Below are 19,665 nucleotides of genomic sequence, written 5' to 3'. Positions count from 1 at the left end.
AATGTTATAAATCCATTGAATTGTGGAAGAAGGTGAGTTCTCCCATCATGCTCATTTGAAACTCACTTTCCATCAAAGCAGCAAAGTCCTTACATAATGATTCTGATGTAGCTCCAAAAATTATGTCATCGACATATACCTGCACAATGAGAAGCTTCTTCACTCTTGATTTTAGGAACAAGGTGTTGTCAATTTTACCTCTATTGAACCCATTTTCAATAAGAAACTTTGATAATATCTCATACCACGCTCTTGGAGCCTGCTTTAGACCATTTATGGCTTTGTCCATTTGGCACATGATTCAGTAGATCAACATCTTCAAACACATGAGGCAGACATATACTTCTTCCTTCAATAACCCATTCAGAAAGGCACTCTTGACATCCATTTGAAACAATTTGAACTTCATATATGAGGCAAATGAAATTAGAATCCTAATAGCTTTCATTCTGGCAACTGGAGCAAAAGTTTCATCATAGTCAATTTCTTCCTCCTGATTACACCCCTGCACTACTAATCTGGACTTGTTTCTTGGGATGATTCAATGTTCATCAAGTTTATATACCCACCTGGTCCGTATTATGGTTCTATTTTCTAGTCTAGGAACCAGATGTCAGACTTGGCTTTTTTCAAGCTCATGAAGTTCCTCCTGCATTGAATTGATCCAATCCACATCCTTTAGAGCTTCCTTCACATTTCTGGGTTCAACAGTGGATATGAATGCTGAAAATGCCATGAGATTTCCTATATGTGATCTGGTATGCATTCCAGAAATGAAACAAGATTGTCCATGGGATGAGATAACTAATGTTTTCATCCTGACCTTTTTGCAACTCTGGTTCAGCAGTTGGTTCTCCATTTTTCAGAGTTTTCTTCTTCAACTTCATCGTTGTCTATTGTTGTAGCACCCTAAATTTTTTTAAGTTAAGACTCGAATCATTCTTCATTTGTGAATAAGATCGTACCAGATGATTTTTAAATTGACCATATGTGTAATTGTAAATTCTTTAGTATGGGAATGATTTTGGATATCAATTAAGGTCACTAGAAACCCCTAGCACAAAGTAGAGTTGAACGTTTCCTTAAGTTTTGATGTAATATTCTCTTTGGATCAACTTCAAATGACCATATCTCTTAGATTATAAAGAGTTATGTGGCCCATAACCTATCAAATTGAAGGTATTTGAATCTTTTTTTCAACGCCACAAATTTCGCAATGATTCGAGTTTTGGGTAAAAAGTTATGACTATTTAAGTAACATGATACAGTGCAGTGATGGATTAGCCGACGGGAAAACATTAAAAATGGTCGTTTTGTATTTTTACCTCTAAGAAAACCCTAAACAAATTTCTTGACTAATTAAAGACCCAAAACCATCAAATTTTCATCTCTTAATCCATCATTCTCTTCTCTCTCAAACCTTAAGAAAAAATCAAAGTAGAAGACTCCATTCAAGATTCTTTCAATCTTTTTTAAGATTCTTCTTCAAGCTAAGTTCTTCTCCAAGAATTCCATTCTTTCCTATTCAAATTCCTTCATACAATTATGAATCATTAATGAGAATCCTAATTCTTGGCCATAGAGTTTTAAGAAACTAATTCAAGAATCTTAAGAAAGGTTTTCTTGATTGTTCTCCTTCAAGCTAGGATTTCAAGACTTATGATCAAGTTCTTCAAGATTCTTCAAGAACCTTGTTCTTCCAGGTATGTAAAGCTATCATAGTGTTGGACTAGTTCATCCTCACGCCCTACATCTACTTTCAAATCAAAAAAGAGAAATCTAGGATTCTAACCCTAGATTTGAGTATTCTTGAGATGAGTTGATTTTGAGTTCGAGTTCCCGTTTCTTTTTGAAATTATATTCCTAATTATTGAATTGCTATATGTTATGCATTAATATTCTTGAGTTGATTCGTTCATGTCTATATTTCAACATAAACCCTATGAATTGAGTATTTTGCATCCTTGAGTTCTGAGTATTGAGTTTCTATATTGTTATTGAGATCCTTGAGTTGATTTGTTCATGTTTATAATTTAGCATGAACCCTATTTTGAGTTATAAATCTTGAGAAGCTTTTAAAAGCCAAAACTTGAGTGTTAAACTGAGTTTTTGGAGAAAGTAAAGATGGGTTTTGAGAAAGAGTTTTTAAAACATGATTAGTATGACAATCGAGTATGCCATCAGTGTTTAAGCAGTATGGTATCAAGATATTCCATCAATGTTTATGCAATATGACTTCTCGAGTTATCAACGATCATATCACAATATAATTTTGATGTATTTTTGAGAAAGAGTTTCCAAATATGAATTGAGTAAGAGTATAAGGGAACTAAGTATTCCCAAAGGTATCAATTTTTACATTGAGAAAAGATAAACTTTGATTTCTAAATGAGTTAATGAGTTCAAAGATATTTTAGAGCACTTACCTATTTTAAGAGGCAATTTTGAGTAATTACCTCAAAACAGAGAAAGAGTATGATTTATACATTTGAGCATGAGTATATATATTATTGGAAGTAATATTGAGTACCGATATAAGGATGAGTTCAGATAACTCAAAATCCTCATAAATTGTATATGTCAACATGGGTAAAGGGTCATACTTTTTAGATGATTCCTTATTGCTTTTAAGCATAGCTTAGTGGAACCAATTAGTTTAGGTGTTTTATACCCCGGCAAGGTATAGGACAGTTCTGCTATCGTAGGCAAGACATTGTATCATCACGTAGCTCATAGTGATGGTTGTCGGTTAGAGAATCACCCAAATAGAGATCAGTAAGTATTTTTGTAAAGTTTTAATGATTTCACTCCTTTATTTCTTTACATTCAATTGAGTATATATCTATATCTATTGTAGTCCTTTCATTCAGTTATTTGTTATTCAGTTATATTACATACTCGTACATTCAATGTATTGATGTCATTCGACCTGCATATTTTAATGATGCAGATACAGGTTCTTAGGATCCTCAACAAGAGTCTGTTAAGATCACTTCATCCGCTCGTTAGCTTTCGAGTGAGGTCTCCTTGCTTCCGGAGAAATCCAATTTTTATGAGTTGTTACTAGTAGTTCTCTTGAAGAGTCGTGAGTCTTGTCCTGACACTCATCCCTATATATAGTAGAGGCTTCATAGATAGACAGTTTAGGAGAGTCTTTCAGTTTCATATGTTTTATTTTAAACTTATGTTTCATACTCAGTATATCTAGTTCAGTTTTGAGATTCAGTAAATTATTTTTAAACGTTTCTTTCAATTTAATGCTTACGTATGCTTGAGTTAGTCTTCCATTTGTAGTCATCCGGGATGAGGGTTCGCTTGGGGACTAGCAATGGTTCTCGAGTACCGACCACGTCCAGGGTATAGTCTCGGATCGTGACAATTGCATCTTAAGAGTTTAGCTGACCTGGTACTTCTCTAGAATCTGGATCATTTTCATCCTTAGGAACTGCATGACTAATTGTTTCTTGGAAAAGACTATCTCTCTGAATTTGAAGTAGTTCTTCAATTTCAGCTTCATCTCTGTCTTTTAGATTATTTATTCCACCAGACTCATCAAAGATGACTTGAACACTTCCGTCCGTGCATATAGTTCTTTTATTGTATAGCCATGTGTGTTGAAGAGTACCCTACAAAGACTCCCTCATCACTTTTAGGATCACACTTTCCAAGATCATATTTACCATTGTTGAGGCAAAACATTTACAGCCAAATGCCTTAAGATAACTGAGCTTAGGCTTTCTTTTGTTCATCAATTCATCGGGTGTCTTTTTAAGAGCGGAATTAATAAGACACCTATTTGTTACATAGCAAGATGTGCTCACTGCCTCTGCCCAGAAGTTCTTTGCAAGATTTGAATCAATCAGCATAGTCCTTATGATATCCACCAGAGTTCTATTCTTTCTCTCAACTACCCCATTCTGTTGAGGGGTTCTAGGAGCCGAAAAAGTGTGGTTAATTCCATGTGCAGCGCAAAATCCTTCAATCTAAGCATTTTCAAATTCAGTACCATGGTCCGACCTGATCCCAATAATTTTACAATCCAGCTTTGTTTGAACCTTTTTTGTGAAAATGATCAAAACTTCAATTGTTTCATCATTGGTCCTTAGAAACATGGTCCAGGTGAATCTTGAGTAATCATCAACTATCATAAGGATGTACTTCTTTCCTCCTCTACTCTGAATTTTGATGGGACCACACAGATCCATATGAAGAAGTTCCAACAGCCTGGTTGTGCTTACACATTTCTTCTGTTTGAAAGATGACCCGGTTTGTTTCCCTTTGACACATGCATAAAAGATTTTGTTATCTACAAATTTCAGTTTAGGTAGACCCTGAACTAGGTCCTGATACAAGTTTGTTCAGAAGTGAGGCACTCATATGGCCAAGTCTTTTGTGCCAAAGATTAGCATTGTCACTTTGAACACTGAGACACGTAAGATTATCTCCTTGTATCGAGTCTAAGTTAGCCACATACATGTTCTTGAGCCTTGAGCCTTTTTGCTGTCAATATCACCTCTTGAGAAGTAAGATTGGTGACAATACATTTGTCAAACAAGAATCTAACCTCATTTCCCTTGTTGCAGATTTGAGATACACTGGGCAGATTATACTTCAATCCATTCACACAGTACACATCATTTATGGGATGCTCCCATACTTTCCAATTTCCCCAATACCAAGAATGTAACCTTTCTTTCCATTGCCAAACGATACACCACCACCTTGGTGTGCTTCAAGAGAGAGGAAGTGATGTGTTTCTCCAATCATATGCTTGGAACATCCGCTATTGCTTTCTCCCTTCTGCAGATGAAGAATCACTTGTTAGATTTAGGAACCCACTTGAGACGGAGTTCCCAAAAACTAGACAATGACTTGATAAGAGACTTCCTGGTCCATGGGGGCAGTTTTTTCTTGTTTAACTTGTAACTAGGACCAGGTTCTTTTATCCCTCTTCCTTTTAGTTTAGAAAACTTTTCCAGATTTTCAGTTACCTTTCTTAGGGATTCACAATCTCTTTTCAGATGACTATTTCTACCGCAGTGAGTGCACAAAAAATTATCAGAGACAAAGACATACTTGTTGTGAGGGTTCTATGGAGGATCTATCTTCTGACACACTGAAGTACTACAGATACGACTAGTGATATAGGATCTAAAATAGGCAAAGGCAAAGTAAAGGTACTTACAAGAGGCCAAGGGTTGTGGGACAAGGTGTATTTGTATCTCAAACTAGTTATACTTGTGTTATTGCAAGTGTTTTAAGCTACTCTTCATATGAGGTATCTTTGAATTCCAAGAATATAAGTACAATGGATTCTCTTTTAACTTTGGCAAGGTATGCCTAGCAATAGAAATGTAAATACCAGTACTACAATGAAAAGCTCAACGTATGTTACATGCGATAATGGATATAAGCGTAGCAAGGATTTGAAGTAGAAAGGCAGTGAGAGGTTGTAACTCAAAGACAACTTCAAATTGAAAGTGCTACAAAAAGAATTCAAATGAGATCAAAACTTGGAAAATCACCCTCCAAGAAGACTTAGTTTGCTTCATTTAATGATCTATATTTCGATGTGTTTTTTGTGTGTCAAGTCATGGACTAATATCACTGTAGTATTGCACAAAACAATGTCATGAACAAGGAAGAAGGAGAGTTTCATTTTAATGGAAAGCAGCAATCAATGATGTGTGCCAAGTTTAGGGGTGTTTTTAACTCCTTCACTCTTAAAATAATTACCTAACAAAGCTGTAATATTATTTTAATAGCAAATTTACACGGTTATAATACTCAATCCACTATTTCACGCATGATTATAAATTATATCTGACTAACAGTTTCCTCTAGCTAAAGTTTAAGATGATTTGAAGTCATAGGTTGAAAAACATGATTGGAATCTGATTCTAATGCTTCAATCATGTCAGGCCACAATATAGCTGAGACAGTCCATGATCCATCGCCCTTAGCACCTTGCCTTTGGTTGATGTAACCAACTCCAAGCTTTTTTATGGTGGAGTAGACCGTTCCTAGAACTGGACTTCCGAAGCCAAAATCTACTTCAGTCACCGGGAATCTCCGTCCAGATGAAACTACAATTGCCGGACGACCTTGCCCAAGGACAATCTTCGAGAGCATCAATCCAGGCTTGTTCCATTCAATCCAATCAATTAAATCCAAGAAATGTTCTGCACTAGTCACTTTAGAGATAGCATTGTGCACCTTCTTCGCAACATCTGACAACAATGCTTGATCAATTTCACTTACACTTGCTTCTCCAACAGCTATAGATAAAGCATTCCCGATATAGTTCTCCGTTACTTTTTCATTGTAAGTACATATCCTTGTTCTTCCATCCACTAACCATCCCATCTTACACTTCTTGTGTCCTTTATCAATTGCCTTGACCATAATCTTCCAGATATAAGCTGAAAACGCCTCGATTTTAGTCCTTTTGGTACCATCAATTGATACGATTTTCTGCAGCATATCGATGCTTGATGCATCAATGTAGTATAGGCGCTTAACCAGAGTTCTCGGGGTTGATATGTTGTGTATATCATGGAGGGAGCATGAAATGAACGATTCGTCAAAAGAAGGGTTGTAAATTGGTGGATTTCGTGCACGGAGAAGATGTCGCCTGTGATCCGGAGAGAAAGAGAGGGATTTTTTCCTTGCTATTTGGGACCACATCAGTAGAAACTTACTGAAGGAACTAGCATCACCTAAAGCATGATCAAATGTGAATGTTATAATTATGCCTCCACATTTGTAATTTGTGAGTTGGACTTGTACTGGAAACTCCTGATTAGTTGGAACTAGTTTTCCCTCCAAACACTTGTTGAGATTATACAAATCAAGTTCTTTTAGAGAGTTGCTTGATTGTGCTTCGAGAAACAGAGCACCAGTATTATCACATACAATTTCAGGCTCATGTGTCTCTGTATTTGAAATAATTCTACCAGCAAAGGGGTAAAAATGTGAGAGGCAATTAGCAAGGGATTTTCTTAACTCATCCGCAATGGAAGCTGATGAGCTGTTATGTTTTTCTTTATGGTAGATGTAAAAGTAAGTCACTGGAAAGCGTCCAGAGAGGAGGTCGAGGTTCGAAAGGGTGAGCACATAGGGTTCTGGAATTGTAGCGGTAGCTTTTACTACAGATTTTCTGATGAAACTTACTGTGTAATCGTCATCTCTTGCATCTACCAGTGCCATGAAATTGATTACAGAATCTTAAATGTAGGTTGTGATGGATTGATTTGAGATATTTTCTGGTCTAATGTATAAAACACCTTTTTATAGAAAAAAAAAAATTAAGACATAATGATGTGTTTTATAGCATTATGAATTAATTGAGTCTACTTTAGAAAAAAAGGGACGATCAGAACTCATTGCTAATGAAGTGAAATGCTTAGCGAAGATTGCATTATGAATTTGGAGTTATTTTATAGTCATGCCTAACTCACACTAGTACGAATATTCCCCTTCCTTAAACTATGTCCATTGGATCTGGAAGATAAACGAATTTCAGGTATGAACAATAATAGACTTTATTATTACCCTAACAAAACCCTTTTTTTTAAAAAAAAAACTACTTTGTTTAAAACAGAATTGACAGATTTTTAAACTTCCTTACGGAAAGAACATCAAAAAGGCTTCTTAATTATGTGAAGGAAAAAAAGATATAATATACTATTAACTTTATCATTTAGACTTGATATACCTCTCATTATAAAAGTGATTTATGTATATATCTTTATCGTCATTCGTCATAGAAATGGCTCACCCCTACCTTTATAAAAGTGGCATAGATCTAATGAAAGTGAAAAAATTATTTTTTAAAAAAATAAAAAATAAAAAAATTCATGTAGGAGCCTCATATATAATTCTTTTCACACGTAATTTTTTTTACTTTTTTGATTATCAATATTTTACTTTCTATCTTTAGTGTTAAAATATGAGAAATTTTAAAATTAAAAAAAAAAGAGAGTGAATGAAAATAGAGGGGAAAAAATTAAAACTATTTTTTTCATATATATTATAAATTTCTTTGTATTGAAAATATTGGGGCATACATGATAAATTTTACAAAAAAATTAGTAAAAAAAATAAATTAACTATCAAAATAATAAATTTAAATTAACCATTGAATCAAAAAAGTCAAAAATATTATGTGTGGGAAAGATCAAATATATTCCTACATGAATGTTTTTCATAAAAAAAATTAAATTTAAAATTGATTTTTCACTTCTTTTAGAGGAAAGAGGTATATGTGCGTTATTTGCGTAACATTAAAGGTATATTTATGAACCACTTATAACAAAAAAAAATATTAATTTTAAATAACAAAATTAAGAATATATCAAACTTTTTTTTCTTATATCAAACATTACTTATTTTGAAATAAAATAAAAAGATAATAAAAATTATCACTTATTTTGATATGGAGAAAGTAATATTGATGATTGAATGTAAGTGGTGAAGTCGAACAGCATGACTTCAGCAGTTATAGTGCCTCCTTTTTGACAAATGGGAACTGGCAATAATGAAGTTCAACAAAAGCAATTATATCTCCGCCCAATCCCTCTATCATGACTCATGAGGTAGCTTATAGGCACGATTAGAGGGGTAGATCGGGTTGATTTAGACTTTTTAAATATTAAATTAATTTGTTGGTGTTAAATTTATAAATAAAATTAAATTAATAAAATTTGGATTTTTTTTTTGTTAGTTCAAATATTTTAAATATCAAATCAAATTATTTGTGTTGAATTTTTTAATTTATAAATCAAACCATACTAATAAGCCTCGGGTTGCTTCAGGTTTTCGGATTTTTCTGGTAAAATACTCTTATAAATCAGGGTCGTCTCGACCATAAGGCCACTAAAGCAATCGCTTTTTGAGGCCCCCATTTTCTCTCAAAGATGTGTGTATATACATATGTATATATATTGTTAAAAAAAATTCATGTATTGATAAATTTGAAAATATTTTTTTGTATAGAAAATATAATTGAGAAATTGAATATTGTTTAGTTGATTGTAGTGTCTTTTCTAGATTCTTATGTGGCTAGTTAATTGTAGTATTATTTCTAGTTTCGCATGTGGCTATCTATTTTGTTGTCTAGCTCATTTATATTTTGACGATTATCATGAACCAACAATATTGTGTTCTTATACTTACTTTTCTTTATTCTCCTTTCACTATTTTTTATTCTTTCACTATTTTTTATTCTTTCACTATTTTTATTCTTTCATTATTGAATATTCTTAAGTCTCTCAAACGTTCAAACATTCTATATTATGTGATATCTATTGTTGTGTGTTTATAAAAAGATCAAATTTGTTTTTGGTGTCTTATTAAAATTTCAAGACTAAAACTAATCAACACTATTTTAATATTATTTATTAAATTATCAAATTCATCGCTACACTATTTTAATATCATCATATTTTTAAAATTTTGAGTCATGTTTTATTATTCCAACTTTATATTATATAATTTTCATTGAAAATGTACGTTATTTACATTCTTACTTCATAATGTCTACATATATCCTGCCTTTTCAGACCTCATTTGTAGGATTACACTAGTATATTATAATTATTCAATTTATATTTATATCAACTAAAAAAATAGGGCCTCTTTATAATGTTTGGCTTTAGGCCCCCAAACTTGTTGAGACGGCTCTGTTATAAACATATAATTAACTTATGCTTCAAATATTCCTTTAGTTCAATCAAAATACAACTATCTAAGGTATTTCTTAAGAAAATAACACAAAATATCAGATGAGTAATGACACTAAAATATTCAATAAAAAATAAAATTGAAATAGTATAAAATAAATATTGTAAATTAATAAGTCATAGTGAAAATGATCATAATTTAAAAGTACTAAGAGCCTGTTTGGCTTAACTTTAAAAAATAATTTTTAAAAAGTCAAACTTTAGTAATTTTTAAGTTGAACAATGAAAAGTAGGATAATACGTACTATGAACTTTTTTTAAGTCATTTTATTTTAAGTTATTTTTAACTTTGTCAAACACTCTCAAAAGCTTATACTGACTCAAAAATAGGTTTGACAAACTTTTAAGTCAATCCAAATACAATAAAACCTCACTTTAATACTCGGTTAATTAATAATCTCCCTAAGATAATAATTTCTTCTGGTCCCAACTTGGGCCAATGGAAAAAATCACTCATTTCAATAAGATAATAAGATAATATATTTTCAGAAGACCCCTATATAAATATATGGTTCCATTAATATTATAAATTAATAATTCTTTAAAAGTACAAATATCTCTAAGACAATTTAGTGAAATATGATTCTATTATGTTCTGTTTTTTGTTAAAATTTAAATCTAATTGAAGTTCATCTCTAACTTTTCTTATTGCATCCAAAAGTTTTGATATTGTCTTTTCTAATTGTACCATAAAATTGTGAAGAGTTCTAGATGTGATAAGTGTTCCTTACGCGTAACTGGTTCCAAAGGTATTATATTATCTTCAACTTTATCATCAACATTGTTTTTCCAATGATATCCACAATTTGTTCTAAGCTCTTGACCTCTGAACATGTATCATTTTCGCTCATTCAATAGGTTATTAACGTCCATTTTATTGTGGTATTATTGATCTCAAGTTTATGAATGACATTTTCACAAGTGGGTTCTTTCAAATTCTATGAGATTTCATCCTTAAACAATTTTTTTTGGAGTCATAAATATTAATTTATCAATTAAATAATACCTCTACAAAATAATAATATTTCATGGTCCCACCTATATTAATTTAGAGAGGTTTTACTGTATGTTCTAAATAATGCTAAAATAAGTCTAATAAGTATTAATTACATGGTTAAATATTAAATAAAAATTAAAATGAGGTCACGTATATTAAGGTCAACTCATGAAAAATAGTTATTCTCTCGTGTTTAGAGATAATTATTATAAGATTTATGATAAAATTGAGCCAAATCAAGTCATTATTGAAGTAAAGATGGTAAAAAGAATCGTTCCTTTACAATTTCATTACAATGCATTCAAAAATGAAATTGTAGATGATTCATGGCTTTGGCACAAAAGATTTCGTCACTTGAATTTTCATGGTTTGTACCTTCTCAAGCAAAAAGATATGGTGCGAGGCCTTCCTGAGATATATACTGAGGTGGATCCATGTTAAAGTTGTATAATAAGAAAGCAACATAGAAAGTTTTTCCAAAAGGAATCATGTCTTGGAGAACAAGTGTACTTTTGGAATTAATCCATATCGACATTTGCGGACCAATGACGACTCCATCTCTTGAAAGTCAAAGATAATTTCTAATCTTTGTTGATGATTTTTCAAGAATCACTTGGGTTTATATCTTAAAAGAAAAGTCAGAAGCATTTGCTACATTCAAGGAATTTAAAGCCCTTGTTGAGAAGAAAAAAAGTTGCAACATCAAAATCATTAGCAGTAGAGGAGGCGACTACAAAACTCCCTCTATTCCCCGTCCTCTCCATCACCCCCGCCATCAAATTCACAACATTACCACCACTAGCTACACCATTATGCAACCATCAACTCTGTAATACCCATCACCGATAACAATATCATCGGTCACTGTCAACTCTACAATACTTATCACCAACAGTTGTATAGCCTCCATCGCCGTTAATTTCTTATTTATTACCATCACAACCATTAAAATAAACTCCAAAATACCACGCCACTACTGTCAATTTCACAATACACCCATACCCATCATCAACAACAATGATGTCAACAGAATTTGGCCACAATAAACGTCAGAAAACAAATTTATAATAAAATTAAAGAATAGTGAGAGAAGATCGAAATGGCGGTGAAAATGAAAATGGGTGCAGGTAATTAGATCTGCCACAAACACCACATAGAAATGAAGATGGATGGTTTTCCACAATACCCATCATCAACTCCACAATACCTACCACAAACAACATCGGTACGAACAATTTTATTTTCTCATGAACTGAACACCTGCCTTAGAGTGTTAAGGTATAGTGGTTCAGCTCTCTTTAACCACACAATAGACACCTCTGACAAGCTTTCTGTCCTTGCCAAGAAAATCACAATGTGTTTTTTTCATTCTTTATTATGGTGGAATCGAAGAGGTGGGGTGGTGATGGAGGAAGAGGAATGGAGAAATGATTGATTTTACATTCATGGTGGCATACGACATGGATTTGTGAACAATATGAAAGGTGGAGAGAGAAAAATGTAAAAAAATTAATGAAATTGGAATTTGGTCAATTATTATTATTACTTTTTCTCTTTTTCATGCGAGTTTGGGAGAGTGATCACACTTTTCTTGTCATATCATCAATTAAGGAGGTATAAAATTCACTTGAAATGAGTTAAGGGGGTAAAGAATTACCCGTAAAGTTGCAATACTAAAGTAAGTTTTGCGGACAAGTTTAGGAGAGTTTTTTTGTATTTACTCTTGTAAAAATAAAGGCATTCAGAAGCAACTTACAACAGGGTATACTCCTCAACAAAATGGTCTATCTAAAAGAAGAAATAGAACCATTGTTGAAATGGCCAGAAGCAGTACACACAGCAGTGTACATCCTCAATAGGTGTTCGATAAAGACAGTGAAGAATAAGCTACCAGTTGAAGCTTGGAGTGAAATGAAACCTTTTGTAAGTCATTTTAAAATTTTCGAGTGTATTTGTTATGCTCATAGAACCTACTGAAAAAAGAACAGAATTGGATGAAAAAAATCAAAAATGTATTTCTTGGTTAAAGTGATGTGACAAAAGGGTATAGGCTTCTTGATGTCAAAACTAACAAACTTGTTGCTATAGTAGAGATGTCATTATATTTTTGAAGAAAAAATAGCATGGAATTGAAACGATAAAAAAGTGGAGAATACTTCTATCATTTCTTTATATGTGTCAAATCAAGAAGAGGATGAGGAAGATGAAAATGTCCCTCAAGGGGGAGAAATCTCAAATTCAGATGATAAAGAACCACCTCCTACAAGAACAAAAATGTTGAGTGACATTTATCAAAGATGCAACTTTATCGGTGTTCAACAAGAGAATTATAAGGAGACAATAAAATATGATGTTTGAAAGAAAGCCATGGCAAAAAAAATCGGATGATTGATCCAGCAGAGTGTTCCATAACTAACCGACCGGTGAAAGGATAGCCGAACCCGTTGAAAATCGACAGTTATTGATGGCTCGGAAAGAAAGCTGGGCTAGGTCTTCTTCTCTTAGAGAGGCTTATTCTCCTTCCTAGGGTTCTCAAATATTTGCTTTTGTCTCTGTTTATTCTATTATTATTGGAAGCTTGTGACTATATCCAAAGAAAGAAAAATTGTAAGTATAAAATGAATTTACAAAATCAAACTCAATCAAGAAGGAGATATTCAAAAGCACAAGAGAAAGGCGAAATTGATCAGTTGCATTATTGCAAGACAGGAGAACAACTTGCTGACATCTTCACCAAACCACTTCCTAGAGAAACACTTTGTTATCTTTGAGAACGCATTGGAGTTGTTTAGCAAATGCATTAAGGAGAGTGTTGGAATTAATACATTCACACCTTGATGTTTAATCTTCCAATATTGTCTCTTAGTTTTTCAAGAAGTCTTTTAGGCGTTTGTAATACATGTATCTAATTAATTGTGATACATGTATCTAGTTAATTGTGTAAGACTTTTGATTTTACATTTTTAATAGTATAAATAGAGATCTAGCTGTAATCATTTAAAATTTATTAAATATAAATTTATAAAATGATTGGAATTATATTAAATTCATTAATATATTAGTCCAAATAAATATTATGGATTAATATAATTGAGTTAATTATTTAAATTCAATAAATATGAATTAAAGCCCGCTCCATAAAGCCCATATGCCATGTCACTTAAATCTGATTGGCCGAGGGGAGTCCTCCTCTAAACACAACTCCTCTATTTTAAAACTATAAATAAGGGTCCTCATAATTCATAACAGAGGACCAAGAATTTTAAACAAGAAGCTAGAGAAAGCTCGAGGATCAAAAGCTGCAGATTTCTCTACAAGTTCAAGAGTTCAAGAATTCAAGCATTCAAGATTCAAGAACATTCAAGTCTCAAGAACGATCAAGATCAAGAACGATAAAGATAGAAGAAATTAATCAAGCGCCCAAAGAAGGCGAAGGTAGAAGTGCATCACTACCAGAAACCCCGACATCCTGTAACTCTAGAAGAATTCTTACCAAGTTGGTTGCGCATAAAGTCTACTCAAGAAAATGTCGAGGCATCATGTTTTAATGCTGATAAAGAAGAAACAATGAAGGTGTCTCCAACTGACAGAGAAGGAACAACGAGAGAATCCTCACCAAAAGTGTCTCCTAGTGGCGAAGAAAAAGCAACAAGGGAAATCTCGTCAATGACAGCTCCTTCATCTTCTAAAAAGCCTATTGAACCTTCTTCCCAAGAAGCTTATACATGTGATACAAAAATCACATTCACAGATAACGATCTTCTATTTGGTGAAACACTACACAATCGTCCTTTGTATATGGTTGGTTACGTGCGAGAGAAGAAGATAAATAGAATCTTGATAGATGAAGGATCTGGAGTCAACATCCTGCCTATCCACACATTGAAGGAACTCGGCATCACGACCGAAGAACTTAGTGAAAGTCGTTTGTTGATACAAGGATTCAATCAAGGAGGACAGATGTCCATAGGCTCTATTAAATTAGAAATTCACATGGAAGATTTGCGATCAAGCTCATGGATGCACGTGATCGATGCAAAGACTTCATACAATATATTACTTGGTAGGCCTTGGGTACATGAGAATAGAATTGTCTCATCTTCTTACTATCAATGTTTGAAGTATCTTGAAGACGGGATTGAAAGGAAGATAGTTGCAGACGATAATCCTTTCACCGAAGTTGAGACGCACTTTGCCGATGCAAAATTCTACTTGAAGAATTATGTGGTTAAAGGGACAAAATCTAATGATGTCAAATCAACCAAGTCTGACAAGATCACAAGCAAAATAATCGATACAGCTGTCGAAAAGATAAAAGTTGACACTAAAGTACTTTGTCCCAATCTCAATGAAGGGAAGACCATGTCTTCAAAGAAGAATCTGACTTCTGGACTTCGCTATGTTCCAAAAGTAAAGAAAGAAGAAAGTCAAATCATCTAACCTCCAAGAAGACGCATTAAGAGGACTAACTTTTCCTATCAGACGGATTGATGCAATAAACTTGCCTTCAAAGCTGTCAATAAAGACAATCGCTCAAAATCAAGTGCGAGATGTAGCACTCCCTACAAAACGCACGGGAGAAGGTTTTGATCCTAATGCTTACAAGTTCTTTGCTAAGGCTGGATATAACCCTAATGAGCCATCAATGTTAGGGAAACTCCCATTAGTTGATAAAACCAAGCAAGCACGTGAGGGCATAGGCTATAACCAACCACCGCCAGTTCGCATCTCCATAAGAAGAGCAAGTAATAATCATATAACTTTTGAAGATGATGTTGCTGCTCCCAATAGAAAGCTTTCCGTCTTTGATCGACTCGGAGAATCAACTGCAAGAACTTCTGTGTTCAAGAGATTAGGTCCATTGAAAAAAAACAAGAATCTGAGAAGTTATTTAAAAGTTACAACGCCTGCTTCACATTTGGTTCGAAAGGATTTCAAAAGTTTAATTCCTTCTAGAATGAGGTGACGGGTGGAACTTGTAGCTTCATGTAAAGAGGAGTTTAAGGCAAAGGTTCGCACCGTGGTTTACACCAAGGAGCGCGAGGAAGATGAAGAAAGTGTAGGCTCCTCAAATCATGTTACAATCCAAAATGAGTACGATTCTCTGCCTCAAATAAAGATTGATGAAGAGTTAGAAGATATTGTCTAGTGTTGTCATATATCTGTCAATGACAATGATCCTTTAGAAGAGGAAGATGTTGGAGATGCTCCACCGGAACTTGAAGAAGGAGTAAAGACTACAATAGACCCTTTGAAAGAAGTTAACATTGGCACTGATGAAGACCCAAGGCCAACTTACTTGAGTGCCTTTCTAGAAGTTGATGAAGAAATCACTTATATGAATATACTCAAAGAATATAGGGATGTCTTCACTTGGAGTTATAAAGAAATGCCTGGATTGAATCCTAAAGTAGCGGTCCATCAATTGGCAGTCAAAAATGGTTCTCGTCCCATTAAGCAAGCTCAAAGACGTTTTAGGCCAGACTTGGTTCCATTGATAAAAAATGAAGTTAATAAACTCATTGAGGCAGGCTTTATTCGTGAGGTTAAATATCCTACATGGATTTCAAGTATTGTTCCTGTGAAGAAGAAGAATGGTCAAATTCGAGTATGTGTTGACTTTAGAGATCTTAATAATGCATGCCCTAAAGATGAGTTTCCTCTTCCCATTCCAGAGCTGATGATTGATGCCACCACTGGATATGAGGCAATGTCGTTCATGGACGGTTCTTCTGGCTATAATCAAATCCGCATGGCTCCAAAGGATGAAGAACTCACCGCATTTCGCACACCTAAGGGTATTTATTGCTACAAAGTGATGTCATTTGGTTTAAAGAATGCTGGTGCTACATATCAAAGGGCTATGCAAAATATATTTGATGACTTGCTCCATAAAAATGTTGAATGTTATGTGGATGACCTGGTGGTAAAATCCAGAAAGAGGAGTGATCATTTGAAAGACTTAAGAATGGTGTTTGAGCTGCTTCGAAGATATCAACTAAGGATGAATCCATTGAAGTGTGCCTTTGGAGTTACTTCTGGAAAGTTCCTTGGCTTCATTGTGAGACATCGAGGAATTGAAATTGATCAAGCCAAAGTTGATGCAATATTGAAGATGTCTGCACCTCAAAACATTCATGAGTTAAAAAGTCTCCAAGGAAAGCTAGCCTACTTGAGGAGGTTCATCTCAAACCTAGTAGGACGATGCCAACCATTCGGTCATCTCATGAAGAAAGACGCTCCTTTTAATTGGGACGAAACATGTAGCGATGCCTTTGAAAGTATCAAGTCATATCTAGCAAAACCTTCAGTTTTGGCAGCCCCTATACCTGGAAAGCCATTGATACTCTACATTGCGGCACAAGAAAGGTCCGTAGGAGCCTTGTTAGCTCAAGAGAATAGTGAAGGCAAAGAAAACTCTCTTTACTACTTGAGTAGAACGATGACACCAAATGAGCTGAACTATTCACCGATTGAAAGATTGTGCTTGGCGCTAGTCTTCTCAATTCAAAAGATGAAGCATTATTTTCAAGCTCATGTTGTTCGTCTTATTTCTAGAGCAAATCCCATCAAGTTTGTTATGTTGAAACCTGTCCTTAGTGACCGACTAGCAAGATGGTACCTCCAATTCCAACAGTTTGAGATCGTGTACATCCCTCAAAAAGTTGTGAAAGGACAAGCATTGGCGAATTTCTTGGCAGATCATCTGATACCGAATGATTGGGAGTTAACTGATGAGCTTCCTGATGAAGATGCAATGTTAGTTGAAGTTCTACCTCCTTGGAAAATGTACTTTGATGAAGCTACACATAGTGGCGGAGCTGGTGCTGGTGTAGTGTTCATTACTTCACAAGAAGAGATCCTACCATTCTCATTTTCTTTGAAGCAATGTTGCTTCAATAATGTCGCTGAATACCAAGCGTTGATAGTTGGACTTGAGATGGCCGTTGACATGAAACAATTAAACTTACAAGTCTTTGGTGACTCTCAGTTGGTGATCAACCAACTCTTGGGAAGTTATGAGGTGAAGAAGCCTGAATTGCGTCCTTATCATGATTATGCTCAAAAGTTGATAGGATGGCTTGGAGATGTAACCCTTCAACATGTGCGTAGAACGGAGAATAAGAAAGTTGATGCATTGGCTGCTCTAGCTTCAACGCTAACCCTTCCTGATCAGACGCAAGTGACTATTTGTAAAAAATGGATAGTACCACCGCCAAATGAGGAAGAATGTATAAAAAATGAGTTTAATCATTTCGTCGCAGCTTCTGAAGCCGTGAAGGAAGAGTGGAGACAACCCATTATTGACTACATGTGTTATGGGATACTTCCAGATGATCCAAGGAGAAGGACCGACATTCGTCGTCGTGCACCTCGCTTCCTTTATTACAAGGACACATTATATAGAAGATTATTTGAGGGTGTACTATTACGATGTTTGGGAGAGGAAGAAGCAATTCATGCTTTGCAAGAAGCACACTCGAGAGTGTGTGGATCACATCAATCTGGACCAAAACTCCACTTTCACATAAAGAGGATGGGGTATTATTGGCCAACCATGGTGAAAGATTGCTTAGATTATGCTCGGAGGTGCGATGCTTGTCAATTTCATGCGAATTTTATACATCAGCCGCCCGAAGTATTGCACCCAACTATTGCATCTTGGCCATTTGACGCTTGGGGATTGGATGTTGTGGGACCACTACCAAAATCTTCTGGTGGACACTTGTACATCTTGGCTGCAACAGATTACTTCTCAAAATGGGCTGAAGTTGTCGCTCTTAAAGAAGTGAAGAAAGAGAATGTTGCAAATTTTATCCGAGTGAATATCATACATCGCTTTGGCATCCCTCACTACATTATAACAGACAATGGCAAGCCATTCGATAATAAGTTAATGAACAAAATTTGTGATCTTTTTAACTTCAAGCAGCGTAAATCTTCTATGTATCATGTTGCCGCCAATGGTCTTGCTGAAGCATTTAATAAAATTCTATGCAACCTCCTCAAGAAAGTTGTCTCCAAGTCCAAACGAGATTGACATGAAAGAATGGAAGAAGCTTTGTGGGCATATAGAACGACATACCGCACTCCAACTCAAGCAACACCATATTCACTTGCTTTCGGAGTTGAAGCAATCCTGCCACTCGAGCGTCAAATACCTTCCTTAAGACTTGCTATTCAAGAAGGGCTCACTGAAGAAGAAAATGCTCGACTGCGTCTTGCTGAGTTAGAAGCACTTGACGAAAAGAGGCTAGAAGCCCAACAAAACCTTGAATGTTATCAAGCTCGTCTATCTCGTGCTTTTAATAAGAAAGTTCGCTTGAGGTGTTTTCAAGTTGGAGACCAAGTTCTCGCTGTAAGAAGACCCATCATTACTTCGCACAAGTCTGGGGGCAAATTTACCTCAAAATGGGATGGACCGTATGTTGTACAAGAAGCATATTCACATGGTGCTTACAAGCTTGTTGATGCAGATGGCGTAAGGATTGGTCCTATTAATGCAAAATTCCTAAAGAGGTACTACCCTTAAAGTAAGATGATGCTCCTTAAGGTACGAGCCTAAACTGCATGTCACACCTGGCCTGCAAGAGTATAAATTGTGTATGACACAAAAAAAAATAAAAAAAAATTCACTCAATCCCCCAGAACTACGTTGTGACTTGATCCTCTTCACTGAGGTACGTAGGCGCTTAGAATATATCCTAAGTTGAGTTGCATGAGTGTCAAAAAAACACATATTCCCACTTGATCTGTCACATGACAATCAAAGCGGTAAGTATTTTGTTTTATCTTTTGTCCCATCAGACTTTAGACTTGTACGAAGTATTCATTGGTCAATAAATGGGGGAAAACCTTTAAAAAAAATGAGTTCGGTTAACAACATGCTTGAAGTTTCTTTAAAATTGAAGGTCTTTAAGTATT

General features: G+C 34.7%; 2 protein-coding genes across 2 annotated transcripts; one reads left to right on the top strand and one right to left on the bottom strand.

Moving 5' to 3' along the window:
* Positions 1 to 5,703: 5,703 nt before the first annotated feature.
* LOC125859818 (coniferyl alcohol acyltransferase) lies at positions 5,704 to 7,248 on the bottom strand. Its single transcript, XM_049539648.1, has one exon. The coding sequence runs from the start codon at positions 7,207 to 7,209 to the stop codon at positions 5,845 to 5,847; it is 1,365 nt and encodes a 454-aa protein (XP_049395605.1). The 5' UTR covers positions 7,210 to 7,248; the 3' UTR covers positions 5,704 to 5,844.
* A 7,059-nt stretch (positions 7,249 to 14,307) lies between these two features.
* Positions 14,308 to 18,781, top strand: LOC125858841 (uncharacterized). Its single transcript, XM_049538627.1, has 4 exons — positions 14,308 to 15,150; positions 15,254 to 15,626; positions 15,723 to 15,799; positions 15,890 to 18,781. Exons 1-4 carry the CDS (start codon positions 14,308 to 14,310, stop codon positions 18,779 to 18,781), a joined length of 4,185 nt encoding a protein of 1,394 aa, XP_049394584.1.
* The last annotated feature ends 884 nt before the right edge of the window (positions 18,782 to 19,665 follow it).

The sequence above is a fragment of the Solanum stenotomum genome, chromosome 3 (genome assembly GCF_019186545.1).
Source record: "Solanum stenotomum isolate F172 chromosome 3, ASM1918654v1, whole genome shotgun sequence".
Classification (NCBI taxonomy): Eukaryota; Viridiplantae; Streptophyta; class Magnoliopsida; order Solanales; family Solanaceae; genus Solanum; species Solanum stenotomum.
This window is presented reverse-complemented; position numbering and strand designations above follow the sequence as displayed.